This window comes from Meriones unguiculatus, chromosome 6 (assembly GCF_030254825.1).
Source record: "Meriones unguiculatus strain TT.TT164.6M chromosome 6, Bangor_MerUng_6.1, whole genome shotgun sequence".
Classification (NCBI taxonomy): domain Eukaryota; kingdom Metazoa; phylum Chordata; class Mammalia; order Rodentia; family Muridae; genus Meriones; species Meriones unguiculatus.
The window spans coordinates 53,911,788-53,930,008 of NC_083354.1; the positions used below are offsets into that span (position 1 = coordinate 53,911,788).

General features: G+C 38.0%; 1 protein-coding gene across 3 annotated transcripts in view; it reads left to right on the forward strand.

Annotated features, from left to right (window-relative positions):
* The window catches only part of Rasa2 (RAS p21 protein activator 2), a 175,707-nt gene that overhangs the window by 116,377 nt on the left and 41,109 nt on the right, over window positions 1-18,221 (forward strand). For all 3 annotated transcript variants that reach the window (XM_060385466.1, XM_021648440.2, XM_060385467.1), the window contains exons 5-9: window positions 1,464-1,540; window positions 6,729-6,812; window positions 9,175-9,247; window positions 12,252-12,328; window positions 13,370-13,471. In XM_060385466.1, coding sequence (XP_060241449.1) covers window positions 1,464-1,540; window positions 6,729-6,812; window positions 9,175-9,247; window positions 12,252-12,328; window positions 13,370-13,471 — 413 coding nt within the window. The remainder of the gene's footprint in view (window positions 1-1,463; window positions 1,541-6,728; window positions 6,813-9,174; window positions 9,248-12,251; window positions 12,329-13,369; window positions 13,472-18,221) is intronic.

The following is an 18,221-nucleotide window of genomic DNA, read 5'->3' on the forward strand; positions in this document are numbered from 1 at the left end:
GGTTTTTATTGCTTTAGAAATAGAGTAGATCCTACACATTGCTGAGAGACATTTGGAAGTACTATAAAATGTATGTGTTTTAAAATAGTGAAACTGCTTTAACTTGCTTATATTTGCTCAGTTGTGTAAACTGCCTCTCTGGCTAAGTAGCATATACATGCCATGCTGGTGTGACAGAAAATGTGACTAAATGTTCCAGTTGAGTAATACTAGAAATTATACATAGTCAAGTCCAGGCTTGAAAAGTAGAGGTGCGGGTGCTAAATGTAGGAATAGTGACAGACTGCAGCTTATGTGACGTGTGTGATTTTATCAGTATGTGTGCCGAGATTTTTCCTGGACTATGTCTCAGTTTAGTTCCAGCTCTACATAACTGCTAATTTTACTCATTGATGCCTTCTTTTGTCAAATAGTCTAACTCTCTCATGCAGACCTTTGTGTTGTGACTCAGCTGTCACTGCTCATCACATAGTAGTCATCTAACCTGAGATTCATTCTTTTAAGCGTCACCATAGTGACGCTGATTCAGATTAGAATTTTTGAATGAATGTTTTAAAAGGCTCTGAAAAGCAGCCATAGCTAGAGAGTAAATATCTCTACCTGTGATAAGATCACTCAGTTCACCTGTCCCTAGACATTAGCGCCACCCCCCAGGTCTCAGACCACTGGCACTGTGGGAATTTGTCTTGTCAGTGGGTGGAGGTGTAATGCGGCACTAATTGTTAACCAGCTTAGAATTGCTCATTGCCTGAAAAGGGAAGAGATAACCAAGCTCTAGGTTACATTGTTCCTAAGCTCTTTTCTTAAGAAAGCTGACCACTTGAATTCCTCAAAACTTAACTAAACTATGCTTAAACCCATCTCTTAACAGTTGTGTGTCAGAGAGAACTCTGTTTTATTTCAACCCTTCTATCAGTACTTTTGGGATATATTGTCACTCTTCCATTGTATTCCTGGCTAGGTTGTGAACTTCTGGTAGGTGGTGGCTGTGTCTTACCTACCTGTTTGTTCCCATCTCTTTTCATATGTCATAGTACTTCCTAAATCATAGCAGACATTAAATAAGTCCTTAGTAGTTGACAGAAGTTTTAAAAAATGGTTTTTTTACTATCTTTAACTTACTTTTATAGCTTTAGAAACTAATTTCTTTTTAAGTTTTCCAAAAATGTAAGTGCCATATCTAAGGAAAAACTGTGGTCATTGAGGTACATAAACATTTATTAAACAGGATATAAAGTTTTAAAATTTTTAGATGTCATATTTAATACAAATATTAGACTGCTTTCTTTTAGACTTTGGTATATATATTGTTGGTTAGTAGCCATTTAACAGCTAAGTATGCAGAGCCATGTGATAGTGGTTAGTGAATAATTAAATATGTATGCTCTTTGGACAAAAGTACATTGTAATATTTTGTTACCAAAATAAAATAGACTATTGAGTTTGCTTTCTTTTTGTCATAGGGGAAAGTTCACCTTGAATTAAAACTGAATGAATTGATAACAGAGAATGGAACTGTGTGCCAGCAGCTTGTTGTACAGTAAGCATAATCTTTTTTTATTTTTTGCCAAAATCACCTAGAAATTATTCTCTATATTCTTAGAATTTCTTTTTTAAAATAAGTGCAGCTCTTATATATCATTTCTTTACTAAGCTGATAACCCAGTTTATTTTTTCATCTGTCCACTCAGGTTATGACAAGTCATTAATTATTCAAGTAATTTTTATTGACTGTGGGTTAAATGACATACTGATATAAACATTAAGGTATGACAGGGTTGTAAGAGCCTCTGACTTTCTAGCAGTGGAGACTTGGAAAGGGTTTCCAGAGGATGTCTTTTTGGAGCACTCAGTCACTATACAGAGCTCTTAGGGACCCTGGGTTTGGGGGTGGGGGTCCACATGACATGATACTCAAATTAAGTAGACACCCTAAGATTACCAGCACTTTTTCTGCAGGTTTTGTATTCTTTATCATTCAAGTTCTTAATAGTCTGACTGTGCTATGAAATCCCTGTTCCAGCCTATTATTCAAAAGCTGCCAAGGATCCTTCATTCTGAACTGTCCATGTCTCTGTTTCAGTTGATATCTGAGTACCCTCTGGGATTACAGGGGTCCATACCTACACACCTCAGGGCAAGGAGATAGAGAAGTTGTTACTTTCCTCTTACTGCTCCAGACTGTAATTCACTCTCGTAATGATGAAAACTCTAGTTCTTTGAAGCATTGCCTTTCTGTACTGTGTGGTACTAACACTACATATGATCTGAGGGGTTCAAGTTTTTCTGCTTTTATCAGCTATCTTAATGATGAATAAATAATGAAAAGAGACCAAGTAATTGCTATGTATAGATGAATTGCTGAAACAGTATGCTTATTAAGTCATTTTTCTAAGTTTTATAGCATTGATAACTTTTTAATAGATAAAATGAAGTAATACAGTTTTGTTGTTATTTGCTGATAGTTTCTCTCTTACTAGTTTTCAACTTCAGTATACTTACTAAAAATAGTCCAGGTCAAGATGCTGTGGTGCATACCTTTATTCCCAGCACTCAGGAAGCAGAGGAGGTGGGATCTCTGTGAGCTTGAGGCCACCAGGTTACATAGAGAGTTCTAGGACAGCTAGGGCTACACAGAGAGACCCTGTCTCAACAAAACAAGAAAAAGACCCCCAGACTGAGTGCCTATAGTGGAATTCTTTGGATGAGCAACTGCTGCTACTCCCTTCCCTGCTTGAGTTTGGCTAATCATAGTCATTTGAAGGACTGTTAGTTGGCTTGTTTTATCTACATACTAGCTTAGGTTTCTCACTTTACTCCTTGTTGGTTTAGGGTTTTGGTTTGTTGTTTTTAAGATTCAGTTTTTATGTATACTTTGTGTTTGTGTGGGTGTGTAAATGTGTGCAGAGGCCAAAGGTGTTATATCCTTGAAGTTGGAGTCACAGGCTGTTGGGAGCCACCTGATATGGGCACTTGGAACCTAACTGGGGTCCTCTGCTGAGCAGCTCTCTGGCTCCCTGGGAGCATATTACTGTGTTTTTAAAAGAAGAAATTATATGAAGGCATTACTTATCGATGGGGTTCGAGTCCCTCTTCCTCACACCCAGTTCTAGGCAGCCACAGTCTGATTTCTGTGTTTGTTGTTTTTTGCTTTTTCCAAAATGCCATTCTGATAGACTCATAATGATACATAGTCTTTTATGCCTGGCTTCATTTACTTAGTATACTCCTTTTGATACTCACATTGTTGCCAATAGTAGTAGTGAATCTTCTTTCCGGGGTTCTGTTTCCTGGTGTTAGGCACACACAGCTTTAAGTTCTACCACTGAGCCAAAGCCCTGCCCATTATTTTTTGCATCACTTGACAGATAACTCAACCAATTCACATGCTGGTAAAATAAGCCCAACTTCACACTCTTAAGTTTGAGGACTAGATTTCAACTTCGGACATTTATTTTAATTTTTTAAACTTGAGAGTATAGATTTACAAAGGTAGCACAAGAGGTACATGTCACAGTAATGAGAGAGCAAAGACAGTGAAGAGGTACATGTCACAGAATGAGACATCCAGTACCTCTTGGTACTCTGTGCTGAAAAGGACACTAAGATATCTAATCCTAGTCTTGTCAGGAGTAAATATCAGACTAACTCAGATTAAGTAATATGAAAACAAGTATCCTACTGTGACAGAGACTAAGAGGACATGGCAAGCGAATGCAATATAGGAACCCATACTGCAACCTGGATCTTGGCAAAATTTGAGTGTCATCGATAGATTAATTAACATTAGAAACATTAATGGTAGTTTCTTGATTTTATTACCTTCATATTGGTTACACAGAACGTTAACAGTTGATGTTGAGCTTACAGAAACTTATTTTTGCAGCTATTTTAAAATCTGCAATTACATTAAAACAAATTTTTAAATTGTGCTTTGTATAGTCAACCTGTTTGTCTGAGTTTTAGTCTCATATCCACTGCACTGTCATACAGCATTGCAACTTTTATACATCTAAACTTTTACACATTTTTTTCATATTTGTTCAGTTCATCTCCACAGTCTTAGCAGAGGTTTGAGTTTGCCTGTGTTTTTATGTCAGATCTTACAGTTTTCCATCTCTAGACCTGTTTTTTAAGGTTTTCTCTGTCACTATATGCTATGTGAAGTAAAAATTTTAAATGTCCTTGTCTGTGATTATATTTTCTGTCATTTCTGCCTCTGTTTTGATGGGTTTTCTTTTTACAATAGGCCATATTTATTGTTTACTTTGGACATTGAAGTCACTACATACTTTGTGTAGCTGGATTTAGCTACTTTGTGGGTTCTTCTTTCTTCCACTTTCTTATTCCTTTTCTCCCACCTTTTCAACTCCCTAACACTAGCTGTGAGAGGAAAAAAGGGATAGAGAGGAAAGAAAAGAGATCCCTGAATAAAGTCAAGAGTCAGAAAGCAGGTGATGTTATCATTTAGACTACTTGCTGATTAGTGGGGCACATTTCATCTTTGTTGCCATGATACTTAATTTCTTGTTGTTGTTTCTTCTTTGTACACAACTACCTAACAAACCTTGACCAACAATCAGCCAACAATGCACCCCACCCCTCGGGCTCTAGCATTTATAGACCCTTTGAAAAGTCCCCAGAATTCCAAATGTCATACAATCACAGAAACTATCTGCAGCTGGCAAAATCACGCCCCCACCAGAACACATGGCAACTCATGGTCGGCTGCTGCAAAGTAGCCCCACATCACCACACTTAGGATTAAAATAAAAACATATTTTATAGTATTTCAGTGTTTTTAAAGAAAACAAACTTCTTGCTATAACTTTGTATTTCTGTGACCACAGTTTATAATTTGTTTTTAAGCTTTGTCAGATAAGAGCAACAAACCACAGAAGAAAACTGGTAGTTGATGAATAATAGCTTATTAGTGGGAAAATATAAACCCTAAGATATTTTCTTGGCCTGTACTTTGTTGGTTAGTTTGAGAAATTTTTGAATTTTATTTTTAATACCCAATTTAATAGAAATGAGTCTTATTTTCAGTTTTCTCTTTATTTGGCAGCACACCATTTGCAGTTCACCCATGAGTAACTTTTCACGAGAAAGACAGAATATTGTTCAGTAGCCTTGGTCTTTAGAAAAGAACAAACAAAACAAAACAAAAAAACACTTAGCATTCATCAGCTTCATAAGGGATCAGGAAATGAGTTCTTAGACATTAAACTAACTTAGTTAATAATTGCTGAGATGCTTTGAGAATCAGATTATTAGATTGTTCTGTGCTTTCTATAACTACAACTGTAACCCATAGAGTGGATTGGATGGCCTTGGTTTTTGCAGTGTAGAGCATTTTCTACAGAATGATGCAGGAACTGTTGTTGAGAATCAGGAACTGTTGTTGAGAATCAGCAACTGTGAAAGACTACACAGTTATGTTAGGCTTGCCGTATATTTATGAATCAGATTTTAAGTAAAACCACAACCATTTCCTTGTGTGTCATTCATGCTGTAGCAGAGGATATGGTGTCGTGGAGCTGGCCTGGTTTGTAGTTTCTCATGTAAGGCTACACCACTTTCTTTTCCTTTTTAGAAGCCGCAGCAGTTTTGATGTATTATCAAACCACAAAATGTACCTTAAGCATTTACCAGGAAGAACTGTGTTATGTTAGTCTTAGTACCGATCGTGTCATTCCTGTTTCCTTCTCTTTGGGAAGTAATCATGTAAATAAGCAAATACATCATTTGGAGTAGTTGATATATTGGAACTACAAAAGTGGTAAACAATTTTTTTGTTGTTTTCTGTTTATTGCACTTTTTTTTTTTTTTCTCATACAGTCCCTCTAAGCAAAACCACTAAGGAATTTGGTTTGAGATTCTGGTCTGAGTGATTGTAAAAATGGAAATGTCACTTCACATCTTATAGATGTTAGAGTTTATAGAATCTAAGAATACATACGTAAGCATTAGATTATCCAGAAATGTTACCCTCTAGGGCCAAATACATATAAGGGAGCTCTTAGCCATTCCAGAGAGGCATGACTAAATTTTTAATTTTTTTAACTTTTATTAATTACACTTTATTCGCTTTGTATCCTCCCATAAGCCCCTCCCTCCTCCCCTCCTAATCCCACCTTCCCTCTCCCTTCTTCACACATGTCTCTCTCCCCAAGTCCACTGATAGGGGAGGTCCCCCTCTCCTTCCTTCTGATCTTAGTCTATCAGATTACATCAGGAGTGGCTGCATTGTCATCTTCTGTGGCCTGGTAAGGCTGCTCCCCCCTCAGGGGGAGGTGATCAAAGAGCAGGCCAATCAGATTGTGTTGGAGACCATCCCTCTTCCCATTACTATGTAACCTACTTAGACACTGAACTGCCCTGGGCTACATCTGTGCAGAGGTTCTAGGTTATCTCTGTGCATGGTACTTGGTTGGAGGATGAGTCTCTGGAAAGACCCCAGTGTTCAAATTTTCTGGTTCTGTTGCTCTCCTTGTGGAGTTTCTGGTGGTAAGCAATTTTAAGGTCTTCAAATATGTTGATTTCTATTTAAAGAATGTTTTAGGGTTGAGAGTGCAGCTCAGTTGCAGAGCACTTGCCCTGTGTGTGTGCAGCCAGGGTCTGTCCCAGTCCACAAGAAGGCAAAGGGGATGGAGAGGGGATGTAGATAATACATTGTGATGTTGACTTGACCCTAATATGTTAAAATCTCTCTTATTCTACCTTAGCATCAAGGCATGCCATGGGTTGCCTCTCATAAATGGACAAAGCTGTGATCCTTATGCAACAGTTTCCCTAGTGGGCCCTTCTAGGTAATGTTTATTGAATTGTTACTGGGTTTTCAAGTGTAAGTTGGATTTAAGAATTGGAAATGTAATTTTTAGATCAAATGCTGAGTAACTGTGACATAAAATAATGCTTTAAAAGAAGAATTTTTAGTAAGTTTTAGAGTATACTTGGTAAACAACTGAGTTCTGTTTTCACAGGAAGATATTTGGTATCATTTCAAATCTGCTATGTATTTATTAAGATAGAGGGAAAGCTTCAGTCTCACACTATTGTAAAATGTACTTTAAAATATATTTCTGGGCCAGGCACAGGGTATGCACACCTTTAATCAAAACACTTGGGAGGCAGAGGCAGATGGATCTCTGAATCCAAGGCCATCCTGGTCTCATGACAAGTTACAGGCCATCCAGGGTCTAAAACAAAAACACTAAATCATATACACCTGGCTGCCTTTACTCATTAATATTCTTACTTTCAAATATTCTTAATTTTTATACAAGTGAAATATCACATTTTAGTGAATGTCAACTCAAAATAACAATGCAGTTTCAACAATGCAGTTTCCAAACTAGTATCCTGAAAGCTACTCAGAACTGAAAACTGCCTTTTCTATTCATGATATCAGTGCTTTATGGGAAAAGTTCCAAGCTCTGAAAGAACTGCTGAAGTCCCAGAGTGTAGTAAAGTGCAGTGTAATGTTGATTTAAATGGTCTATGATTTTTGAAAAACTGATAGCACTTTGCACTATCTATATTAGATAACTTCATTGTGGTTTCTTTACAAGACTGACTAGTCTGGAGTTTGTCTGAAACTTGAAGCTGTTAGTCAGGAAATGAAAGCACAAGATTTGTTCTTATACACACACGTGTGTGTGCACACACATACACTCCCCCTTATCACCTAAAGCTCTATTCTTTTTTTATAGTCACAAAGTCTTAAAAAGTATGTTTATACATGTATAGTATGGAAGCTGAGATACTGATACGCTTTTATTATTGCAGATTGGTTTTAAATTTAAAAGCAGAAATCCATAAAGCATTAAATACTGTCAGAGGGTTTTCCCCCATGTTAAAGGTGTTCAACCTCGCTGGATATCAGAAGCATAACGATAATCTCTGTACCTGGGAAGCAGAGGCAGAAGATCACAAATTCTGTCCAGCCTCACCTACTTAGTTAAGCTGCTCTCTCACAAAGAAATGAGAAGGGAAATAAGTCAGCCTAAAGGAGCTGCTTGTTTAGAGTAAACTTTTTGTAGTTCTGTATTTCAATCCAGAGCATCTTCAATCCAGATGCTAAGAATTACTCTACCAGTGAGATATGTCCTCACCTCAGGAGGCTGTTCTTGTCTTCTGTTTAATGATTTCTACCTCGTGAACAAGTTCTTTAATGGAATTTTTAAAGTAACATTCCATAGAAACTTTTTAATGATTTATTTATGTTTACTTTATGTACATTGGTGGTCTGCTTGCTTATATGTGAGGGTGTCGGTTCCCCTGGAACTGCAGTTACAGACAGTTGGAAGCTGGCATGTAGGTGCTCTTCCTTTGGAAGAGAAGCCAGTGCTCTTAACCACTGAGACTTTTTTTTTTAATTTTTTACTTATTTTTATTTTATGTGCATTGGTGTTTTAACTGCATGCATGTCTGTGTCAGGGTGTCGGATCCCCTGGAACAGGAGTTACATACAGTTGTGAGCTGCTATGTGAGTGCTGGGAATTGAACCCAGGTCCTCTTAGAATAGCAGTCACTGTTCTTCACCACTGAGCCATCTCTCTAGCCCCTGCCATTTTTTTTAAATCAGTTGAGTTTGCTATTATACTGTAGTCGCACAAGACATTCACATTGGTTGAGTCTGTCTAAAGATACAAGACTACCTGTGTATTTCTTTATAACTGCCTCTGAATTCGTACGTTTACTTGAGAATTAAAGTTTTGGTTTTTGTTTTGTTTTCTTGCTTATGTAAGTCACTGTCATGACTATAGCCCCAAGAGGTAAACTGAGTTAATAGTCACTTTTCCTGTTTCTCAGGTATTTTTCAGCATGAGTAAAGGCACTTGGGAGTCTCACCACTTCTTCTGCTATGTAATAGGATATGTTTAAAATTTTCAAAGAGAGCCTGGCAGCCAGCTTCTCACAGCCCTGGAGACAATAACGCAATCTTGGCATGTATAGATATATAAAATTTGTACCCTGTGTCAGGATACTCACTGATTTAAGTTTGTGAGAACACACTGGCTTTTTCCCCTGGCATAGTATGTAAATTATTGTCTTCTCTCAGTCATCCTAATATCTAGACAGAGGTTAGGCATCTTGGGTGGAAATAGCTTGTTTTATAATTGTGTACTATTAAGTTCTACAAGGTAAAACTCTACCACATTGGAACAGGAATGACCAAAAGAAGACAAAAGTAAAGAAGAAAACAAGCAATCCGCAGTTTAATGAAATCTTTCATTTTGAGGTAATTTTTTGTTTTATATAAATGTTAATATATAATTCTGGTTTGTAAACCACAGCTATAGTAATTATTGTGTCAGTTAATGATTTCTTTCTAGAAAGCACAGAGCTATAATGTAACACATTTAGCACTGGTAGATTTGGAAGTAGGGCGGGCTGGAGCCAAACCCACCCTGTATTTTCCTCATTGTCACTCCCTTCAGACCCTCCCTACACTCTCCAGTCTACCTGGCACACAGGGACTCTTCTGAGCACACTGTTTGAAAACCTAAACTACAGCTTGCCACTCAGAAGATCTGGAATCTTTTCTCAGTTGACTTTAATGCTCAGCTAAATGCGAAGCCTGCATTTCAGATCCTGTGAAAGGGCAACTTTATAAGGGAAAACAGTAGCAAATATGCCAAAGAGGAGACTCCTTTGAGACTTTGAAGCACTTCATGATTAGACCTTTTCTACATTAAGTTCTCCACAATCTAATTGACTCTAAAGATCTATCTTGTTCATAAAGATCTTCACCTGCCTCGAGTGAATCCTGACTACTAGAACACCAAGGTGCATATTCAGCTGCCTTGAAATTGTCACAAATGCAGTGCTTTGGCATTCTTTCAAGTATTTAATAAGTCCTTTTTCATATTAACTGAAGACCATAGAAAAATTTAAAAATGAAAATCTCTAAAAGATTATAATAACAGAACAAGTTGCAGTTGGTATTAACATGTGAGAACAGTTTATAAAAGTAGGTAATTATATCTTGAAGTTTTTCTTTTGTATTTTTCTTCTGTTTTGGAGAGGGCATCAGGGAACCCTACTCATTCCTGATTGCTGTACTTTAATAAAAAGGAGCACAGGCTGAATAAAATGCAGAGGTGAAATGGGAAACTGGGGGGGGGGGGCAGGGTAGAAGCAAAGGAAAAGGGAAATACACTAATACAAGAGACTTCCTTTCCTGGCTAAGGACTTGGTACAGTGTCCTACATTTATTAATAGCTCTTATGCCTAACCATGACAATATGAAGACGATGGCAGTTTTAAAAGTTGCTGTTCAAAGTTACTCACTGTGCATAGTTCACACTTCAGATGGGCTGGAACTCACTATGCTCAGGAAGGACCTTATAGCAAGCAGGTAACTTTTTGAAAGTCAAGGTGTGAACTGCTTAATATACCAGTTTAGCTGCCAGGCCTTAAAGTGTGTATTCATTGAGCCCTTTATTGGATTGGCTGTAAAGATAGGTGTGATCTTTCTACATAGCTGTAATGTGCAGCACATATTGCTTGAGCTCAGGGTCAAAACAGTCTGAATACTAGATTTTTGTGAGAACAAAGCGAATATTACAGAGACAGAAAAACTAAAGTTATGCCTAAAGAACATCAAGTAATGATTTCACTGAGCTTGGTAAGAAAGCAACCTTTAAAAAAGTAAAAAGGTAGGATAAACCAGTAAATGAGACCGTCTAGCGCCTGGCTAGAGGTGCTCTAATTTTAGCCATTGTATATTCTTGAACCTAGAAAGAAGTAACCGTGATCTGTTAGCAAGTACTTAGAGACTTAGTTTCCAGTGTTCAAACAGCTGAGGGCAGATAAGAAAGAAATGGCAGAGGTAGGGAAAACTGGTGATAGAAGAAAGGGGGAAAAGAAACCAAAAGCACCCATGGATCCTTGTGAAAATCCTCCACCAGGCATCAGATATGGTGCCTACCTGTTATCCCAGTCCCTGAAAAGTGTGGGCAGGAAGACCAGAGTTTCAAGGCCAGTGTCAGGCCACCTTATCTCAGAAAACAAATAAAATCTGCTAACAGGACAGTTCAAGAGGGAAACATGGCAGGTTATAACTATAGATCACAATACATGATTTGTTATATAGTCTGGAGAGCCAAGGGAGTGAAGAGATGCAAGAGAAGAAAACCAAGGCTCTAGAGCTTACTGACTGTAACGCTTCAAACATGCTGCTTAGCTTTGTACTGTGGTTTCCTCATTTTAAAACAAGGATAATAAATCTAGCCTTGCCTGCCTCAAAGCAACATTCTGATGAGGAAAAGAGATGATGGACATGATAGCACTTTGTAAGCTGGGCAACACGGTGTGGCTTGAAGTTATTTTTAGAACAAAATAAAACAGAGCCTTGGAGAACCACCTGTGCAAATTCCAAGGAAGAAAGAAGAGCAGCAGGAGGTGGCAGATGGTCTGCAGGTACACTCAAAGCAAAGAGTAAGGGATAGGTCACAGAGAGAGGCCAAGCAAGGCCAAGGCGTACAAGTCGACCTCAGATTTGGTGATGAAGACAGATTGTAGAAGGGTGATCTGTAAAGAAGCTGCAGATGACCTGAGTGGGTGGTGAGGGGAGTACCCACTCTGGGATGAATTAGTTTTAAGGTAGTTGTCTGAAAAAGAAAGAAACACGGGGACTGTGATGTAAGGGGATACTTTTCTTAGACTAGAAAGAAGTGATCAGATTGGTAAGGATGGCTGTAATTAAGGTAGACTGAATGCATATAGCTCATGCTTCTTAAATACTGTGGGGAAAGGGTAGGCTTGGGGAGGGAGCCTTAGAATCATCTCCTCTTCAGAACACTCGGAGAGTCCTGAGGTAGGTGGGACTTGGATGCTCAGCTGGGTGCAGGTGAGGCAGTTCCGGCCCAGTTCCTGACAGTTTCCAATATGAGCAGGAGGTAGGAGTGGTGTGGTGTCCTGGAGAATGGCAGGAGAGACTTGAAGGGGTTTTTCAAAGTGTAGCTTTTTAAATGTGGTGTTTTTCCTCTTAGTGTCACTTGCAGACACCTGAAAACCAGGGAGCCAGAGTTGATAGAAGTGGTGTGGAGCAAAGACGCCCTTGATTCTTGTGCCACCCTTTCCTTATGGTGCATAGTTAGCGTACTTTCCAGGATTTGGAATATTACTTTCACACTTGAATCCTTTTATATTTGTAATTGAATATTTGAGAATGGTCAGTTTTTAATTCATGAAGAAAAAAGATATTTTTAAATGTTTTTACTAAAATATTTCATTAATAGGTAACCAGGTCCAGTAGTTACACCAGGAAGTCCCAGTTCCAGGTGGAAGAAGAGGACATTGAAAAGTTGGAAATCAGGTTTGTGCCTTGTGCTTTTACTAGATTTTCTGTGTAAACCTTCATAGAATTCTTTATAGCAAGTTGGTTGATGAAGCTTAGAGAAACAGGCATCTAATTTAATCCAAATTATCTTTTCAAAATCTGATTTCTTTCCAGAAATACCAAAGTATATTTCTTGTGTGAGCAAAGACATCTAGTTTCACCTACTGTTTTTCATTCTCCCTTACTTTAATTGCTCCTTAACTATCTGGATTATAGTATAATGAATGGAAAAGCAATTATATTTAAGTCAATTTAGAAATAATCTTTTTATTCTTCTTGACATATCTGCTGACTATCAGAAATTTCAGTGAGGTAAGGAGATAACTGCACAGGTGCATGTGTTTGAAGTTTGTGGTATTTCCTAGGTCTTAAGCATCTATGTTGTTTGGAAGGGAAACTTGCCAATGCATGTGTAGGTGTGGTGTTAACAGCGTGTTAACTAAAAGGCATATTAATCATGTGTTCAGAGTGTTAGGCAATATTTTTCTAAATCACTGATCTTTACATCTTAATTTATCATCAAAAGAGAAACTATAGTCCTGTATTGGTTTGTTTTCCCAAATTTAGTAAAGTAACCCTTTTCTTCTACTGCTACAGATTAAAAAAAAAACTAGACTTTCAAACTAAGAATCCTAAGTTTCTCCTTTTAGACTGTTTGGAATTTGGCCAGGGAGGTGGCTCAGCTGGAAAAGGCACTTGCTGCCAAGCCAGCCTACCCGAGTTCTATCCCTGGACCCACATGATGGAAGGAAACACCAACTCCTGTAAACTGTCCTCTGACCTCCACATGTACACAGTGGCGTGTGCTCTTCCTCCAGATTAATTAATCAAAATGTAATCTAGAATTTAGATTGTGATGTTTCAGTGAAAGTTACTGTAGCACTTTGCTTTCAAAGTCTGGATAATGACAATGCTAACATCTCTTTTAAGCATGTAAAATTTGAGACGACAGTACAGATCAGCTTGAAACTACCCAGTGTGGCATGCAGAAACTAAAGCTAGGTTTTAAATTTTCAGGATTGACTTGTGGAATAATGAAAACCTAGTCCAAGATGTTTTTTTGGGAGAAATTAAGGTTCCTGTGAATGTGTTAAGAAATGATTCCTCTCATCAAGCCTGGTAAGACTTAACTCTAGTGAACCGAGTTTAACTCCTTTTTTTTTTTAATGATTCATTATTTATTTATCTGTTTATTTTTATGTTCATTAATGTTTTGCCTGTGTGTATGTTTGTCTGAGTTTAACTCTTTTATAAAGAATATAAATGCATGCTTGCTGGAAATAAGTCAGAAGTTATTGACATTAATTTCGTTATGAATTTGTTATTAGAGAAAAATAAGTACTTCAATAGTTTTGTCACCTGATCTGTGATACTGAGATAAAAAAAAACTTAGTTCCTAGGAATATTTCTCTAAGAATGAATCTTGTGGCTCTAGAGATGGCTTAATTTTTGCTCCTTTTTCTGGACTGGAGTTCAGATCCCAGCATCTGCATAGGTCCACTCAAAAAACAAAACAACACAAAAAACCAAACCAGTGGCTTTAATTCATGTACTCTCTTTGGTCTTGATGGAAACCTGTACGTACATTCACAGACATACACACAATAAATAAGTAAACAAAAACAAAGTCTTAAATCTAAGAAATGAAAAACATTAAGACATTGCATGACCTACTCATGAAAAGTCCCTTGATCAAACATCATCATCAGTTCGGATGCTTTTGGTCACGAGAAGTATGGGTGAGAAGCAAAGGGCTTGCTGAGAAGACGGAGCTGTGTGGGGGAGCTGGTGTGTGGTTTTCCTTCACACTATTAAAAATGCAGGTGAAGCTTGCTGTGTTTCTGAGTGTAGGTGCTGGCATTGAACTGATTCACTGGCTTTAGGAGCTCTGGGGACTCAGTATTGACTGCACTGGTTTTTTACCTTTTTGTGGCTCTAGTAATGGTACTAACTTGATGTTAATAAACGTAATATTTGGACATTAAATTCATATTTATTTCAGTGTGAGGCTTTTGTCTCTCTGTAGCCCTTAAAAAATAGTGTTTCGTGTCTTTTCATGTATGTTAGCCAGTGTTTCTTCCTAGATTGGTATTCCAACTGAGGATGTGGAAACATGCCTCTCTCAGCTGCTGAGGACATTTGCATGCTTGCATGCGTGTATATATGTGGGGAAAGCTGTTCATGGTGGTATGTGAACATGTAGCTGTACATGCACACATGTACGTATAGAGAGAAGCTTAAGCCTGGGCATCTTTTTTCATCAGTCACTCTCTTCATTTTTTAGAAAGGGGACTTCTGAACCTGGAGCTCACTTATTAGCTAGGCTGGCCGGCCAGTGACCTCAGGGAGTCCACCTGTCTCTGCCTCCTCAGCGCAAGGGCTACAGATTTGCACACCACTTAGCCCAGGTCTTCCATGGGCACCAGGAACCCAGACTCAGGTGTCACACTTAACATAGCAGATACATTACCAACTGAGCCATTTATCTACCTTCTGTCACTTCCCTTTAAAGATCACTTTTGAAAATGAAATTTAATATTTGTGTTTGCTTATTAAGTATAATTCTATCACGTGTATATTGTATAATGAGCAAATCAGTATAGTCAGCATTTCCATCTCCTCAAATATCATTTCTGTGTGTTGGGATCCTAAAAAATAATTATGCTGAAATGTAACATCAGTTGCTTATAAACCATAGTTAACCTGTTGGATTATAAACATGAGAGCTGTCAGTCACTCCCACAGCTACTTTTAGAGCCCACTCCCTACCTTTTTTCTACCCCTTCTCCCCTCCCGCCTTCTAGCAACCCCTTCTGCCAACCTATATTCTACTTTTTTCTTTCTTTTGGTTTTTCAAGACAGAGTATCTCTGTGTAGCCTTGGCTGTCCTAGACTCAGTTTGTAGACCAGGCTGATCTGGAACTCAGAGATCCACCTGCCTCTGCCTCTGTGAGTGCTGGGATTACAGGCATGTACCACCACACCCAGCTTCTACTATCTTTTTATGTGGATCAACTTTAGCTTTCACAAATAAGAACTTGTGGCCTTTGTCTTTCTATTTCACATGATAAAATAACCACAAATCATAGAATTTCATCTTTTGGTAGCAAAATGTCTGTTGATAAGTGAATGGATTTCAATAATATGGTCTGTGTACAGTGTAGAATATTAATAAAAACCACTTTATAGTACTCAGTTTCTTCTGCCTAGAAGAGTTAACATTGAATATTTAGGGGTTGGTTTTTGTTGTTGTTTTGCTTCATTTTTGTTATTTGGTTTTCCGAGATAAGGTCTTACTCTGTAACCTTGGCTGGCCTGCATCTTGCTATGAAGACTAGACTGGCCTTGAACTCAGAGATCCACCTGCCTTTGCCTTCTGAGTGCTGAGAGTAAAGATGTGCACCACTGTGACTATGACTGACACTGAGCATTTCGATGTTTCTTGTTGCTCTCATTTGCCTTTAAAAGAGCCCACCTCTTCTATCCAGTGATCAGACACTCCTCATTTGATTATGCTATTCCATAGCCTCCTTTATAGACTGTGTTGCTTTTAAATTTTATTTTTAACTCTTCTAATGCCAATCTAAGATGTATTGGTCTCTCTAATGACAGACCAATGTTTTAATTTCTAAATGCATTTAGAGCTGGGTATGGGGAGAGATGACTTTATTGTTACAAAAAATATATTCACATTTGCCTCCCCCGAATATGTCACACTATTGTCCATCTCCACAAAAATTTCTGAATTCAGTTTTTAATTCTTTAAAATAATATTCCGTCCTTTTTAGTCCAGAAGAGAAAAACGAGTTACATCTTCCAGAGCCCACCAAAATGAACTTGAAATCTGCCCCAAATCATGTACTATCAGTGACACTGCCTCTGCATATACTTTCCAAAATTGGCAAAACTTTCTACCTTGGCAGACTAGGGAATATTAACAGACAATAAGTAATTTTATTTCAGCTTCTTCTGTCAATAGTATAAATATTTTATGTACACGAGTGCTGGTGTCTTGGAGACCAGAGTCGTTCCATCCTCTGGATCTGGAGTTACCGGGGGTTGTGGATGCCTGATTGGGGGTCCTAAAAAACTGAGTTCAAGTGCTTTGTAAGAGCAGTTTATGTCTTAACCACTGAGCCTTTCTCAAGCCCCCAGTAGTATGAACATTTTAAAATAGCTGTCAGAAGCATAAGTGCTAAATTTATGTAGCATAAAAGAGAAGAATCTGCTAATCTATGTGTATTAGTGTACATCGTATGGAAATATAAAAATGTTAATGCCATTTTATTTTAACTCAAGATTCTTGGTCTTCTTCATCAGGTGTAGAGCTGTAGCATCCTCTAGTGGTATTAATGATAACTGCACAAAACTCAATTTTTATTCAGTCATAATTATTTCTAATTTTGGTATTGCAAAGGGTCGTAATAACTTATCTAGGCAGTAATACTGTTAGAAGTTTTTCTCTTTTCTAGTAATTTCCATTAGTATTTGCCTATTATATTGAACTTCTAAAAACTGGTTTTTGATGGTTCAAATTTATTTTTTCCTTAAGCTTTCTATTTTATTTTATGTATATGAGTGTTTTGCCTGCATTTATGTCTGTGTACCACATGTGTGCCCGGTCCTTGTGAAGGTCCTAAGAGGGTGTCAGATGCCCTGGCTCTGGAGTTACAGATAGTTATGAGCCAACATGTGGGTACTGGGAGTCAAACCCAGGTCCTCTGCAAAAGCAGAAAGAGTTCTTAACTGCTGTGCCGTCTCTCCAGCCCCGGTTCCAATTTAATTTTATTTAATTTTAGTTTTATTTGTTTCTAAAACTTTGTTACATTTATTTACTTTTATGTGTGTGTTTCTTTGTGTGTATAGCATGTGAATTGCCTATAGGAATTGTTGCTCTATTTCCACCTTTTGGCCTCTCAGTATTGAGCTAAAGTTGTCAGCTTTAGCTCTTGAGTTGGCTCTCAGTGGTGGAACATGAGAGAATAGAGCCTAAAAATCAGACAGCCTGAAGTCTCATGCAATAGCCAACTTCATAGAGCACCAGACAATTTATACTCTGGGGGTTGAAAAGAATCACATGAGTAAAGTATATAATCACAAGGATGAGCTGCATGCGGCAAAAAAAAATCTCATGCTTTTCTCTAGAGGCATAGAAACAAATAACAATAGCCAGTTGTAACGAATAATCAAAGGAAACTCAAACACTCCTATCTGTTGCACCTGGTGAAGACTTAGAACACAAGGCTTAAGCTTTCTCAAGCACCCAGAATTCCCCTTGCAGGACCCCATTCTTGGACAGTGTTCCCACAGTCAGCAAGTGCTGCTTCCTGCTGAGCCGTCTTGTCAGCCCTCCTCCTTTTCTGACTGACTTAACTCCTTGACATTATTTTTATTTATCGTGATGATTAGGTCAGGTATGTTAGCATTGTCTTGTTCGTGATGATACTAGCTAATTTTCACTTTGTGTAGATAATAAAGTTTGGTTTAATTTTTTTAAATGGTATTTTTAAAAATAGGTATCACACCACTCCTAGGTAAAAATATAGTAAAAGAGAGCCCTGCCTCCTGCCCCCTGCTACTCAACTAGTCCTATTTCTGAGTTAGCCCCTATTCCCTCATTTCTGGGCATATTCTCTGTACATATGGGGATGTACATGTATATATTTTCATTCATTCATTTGTTTTGTTTTGTTGAAATTAAGTCTCTGTGTAGCCTAGGCTGGCCTGGAAATCAAAATCCTCCTGCCTTAGCCTCCCAAGTGAACCACACACCCACCTGCACTTTTATTTTTACTTAGCGATAGAATAGAACACTGTAAATTTGTGTTGTCTATTGATAGTGGTTAAGAACTTGTACTCCGGAACCAGA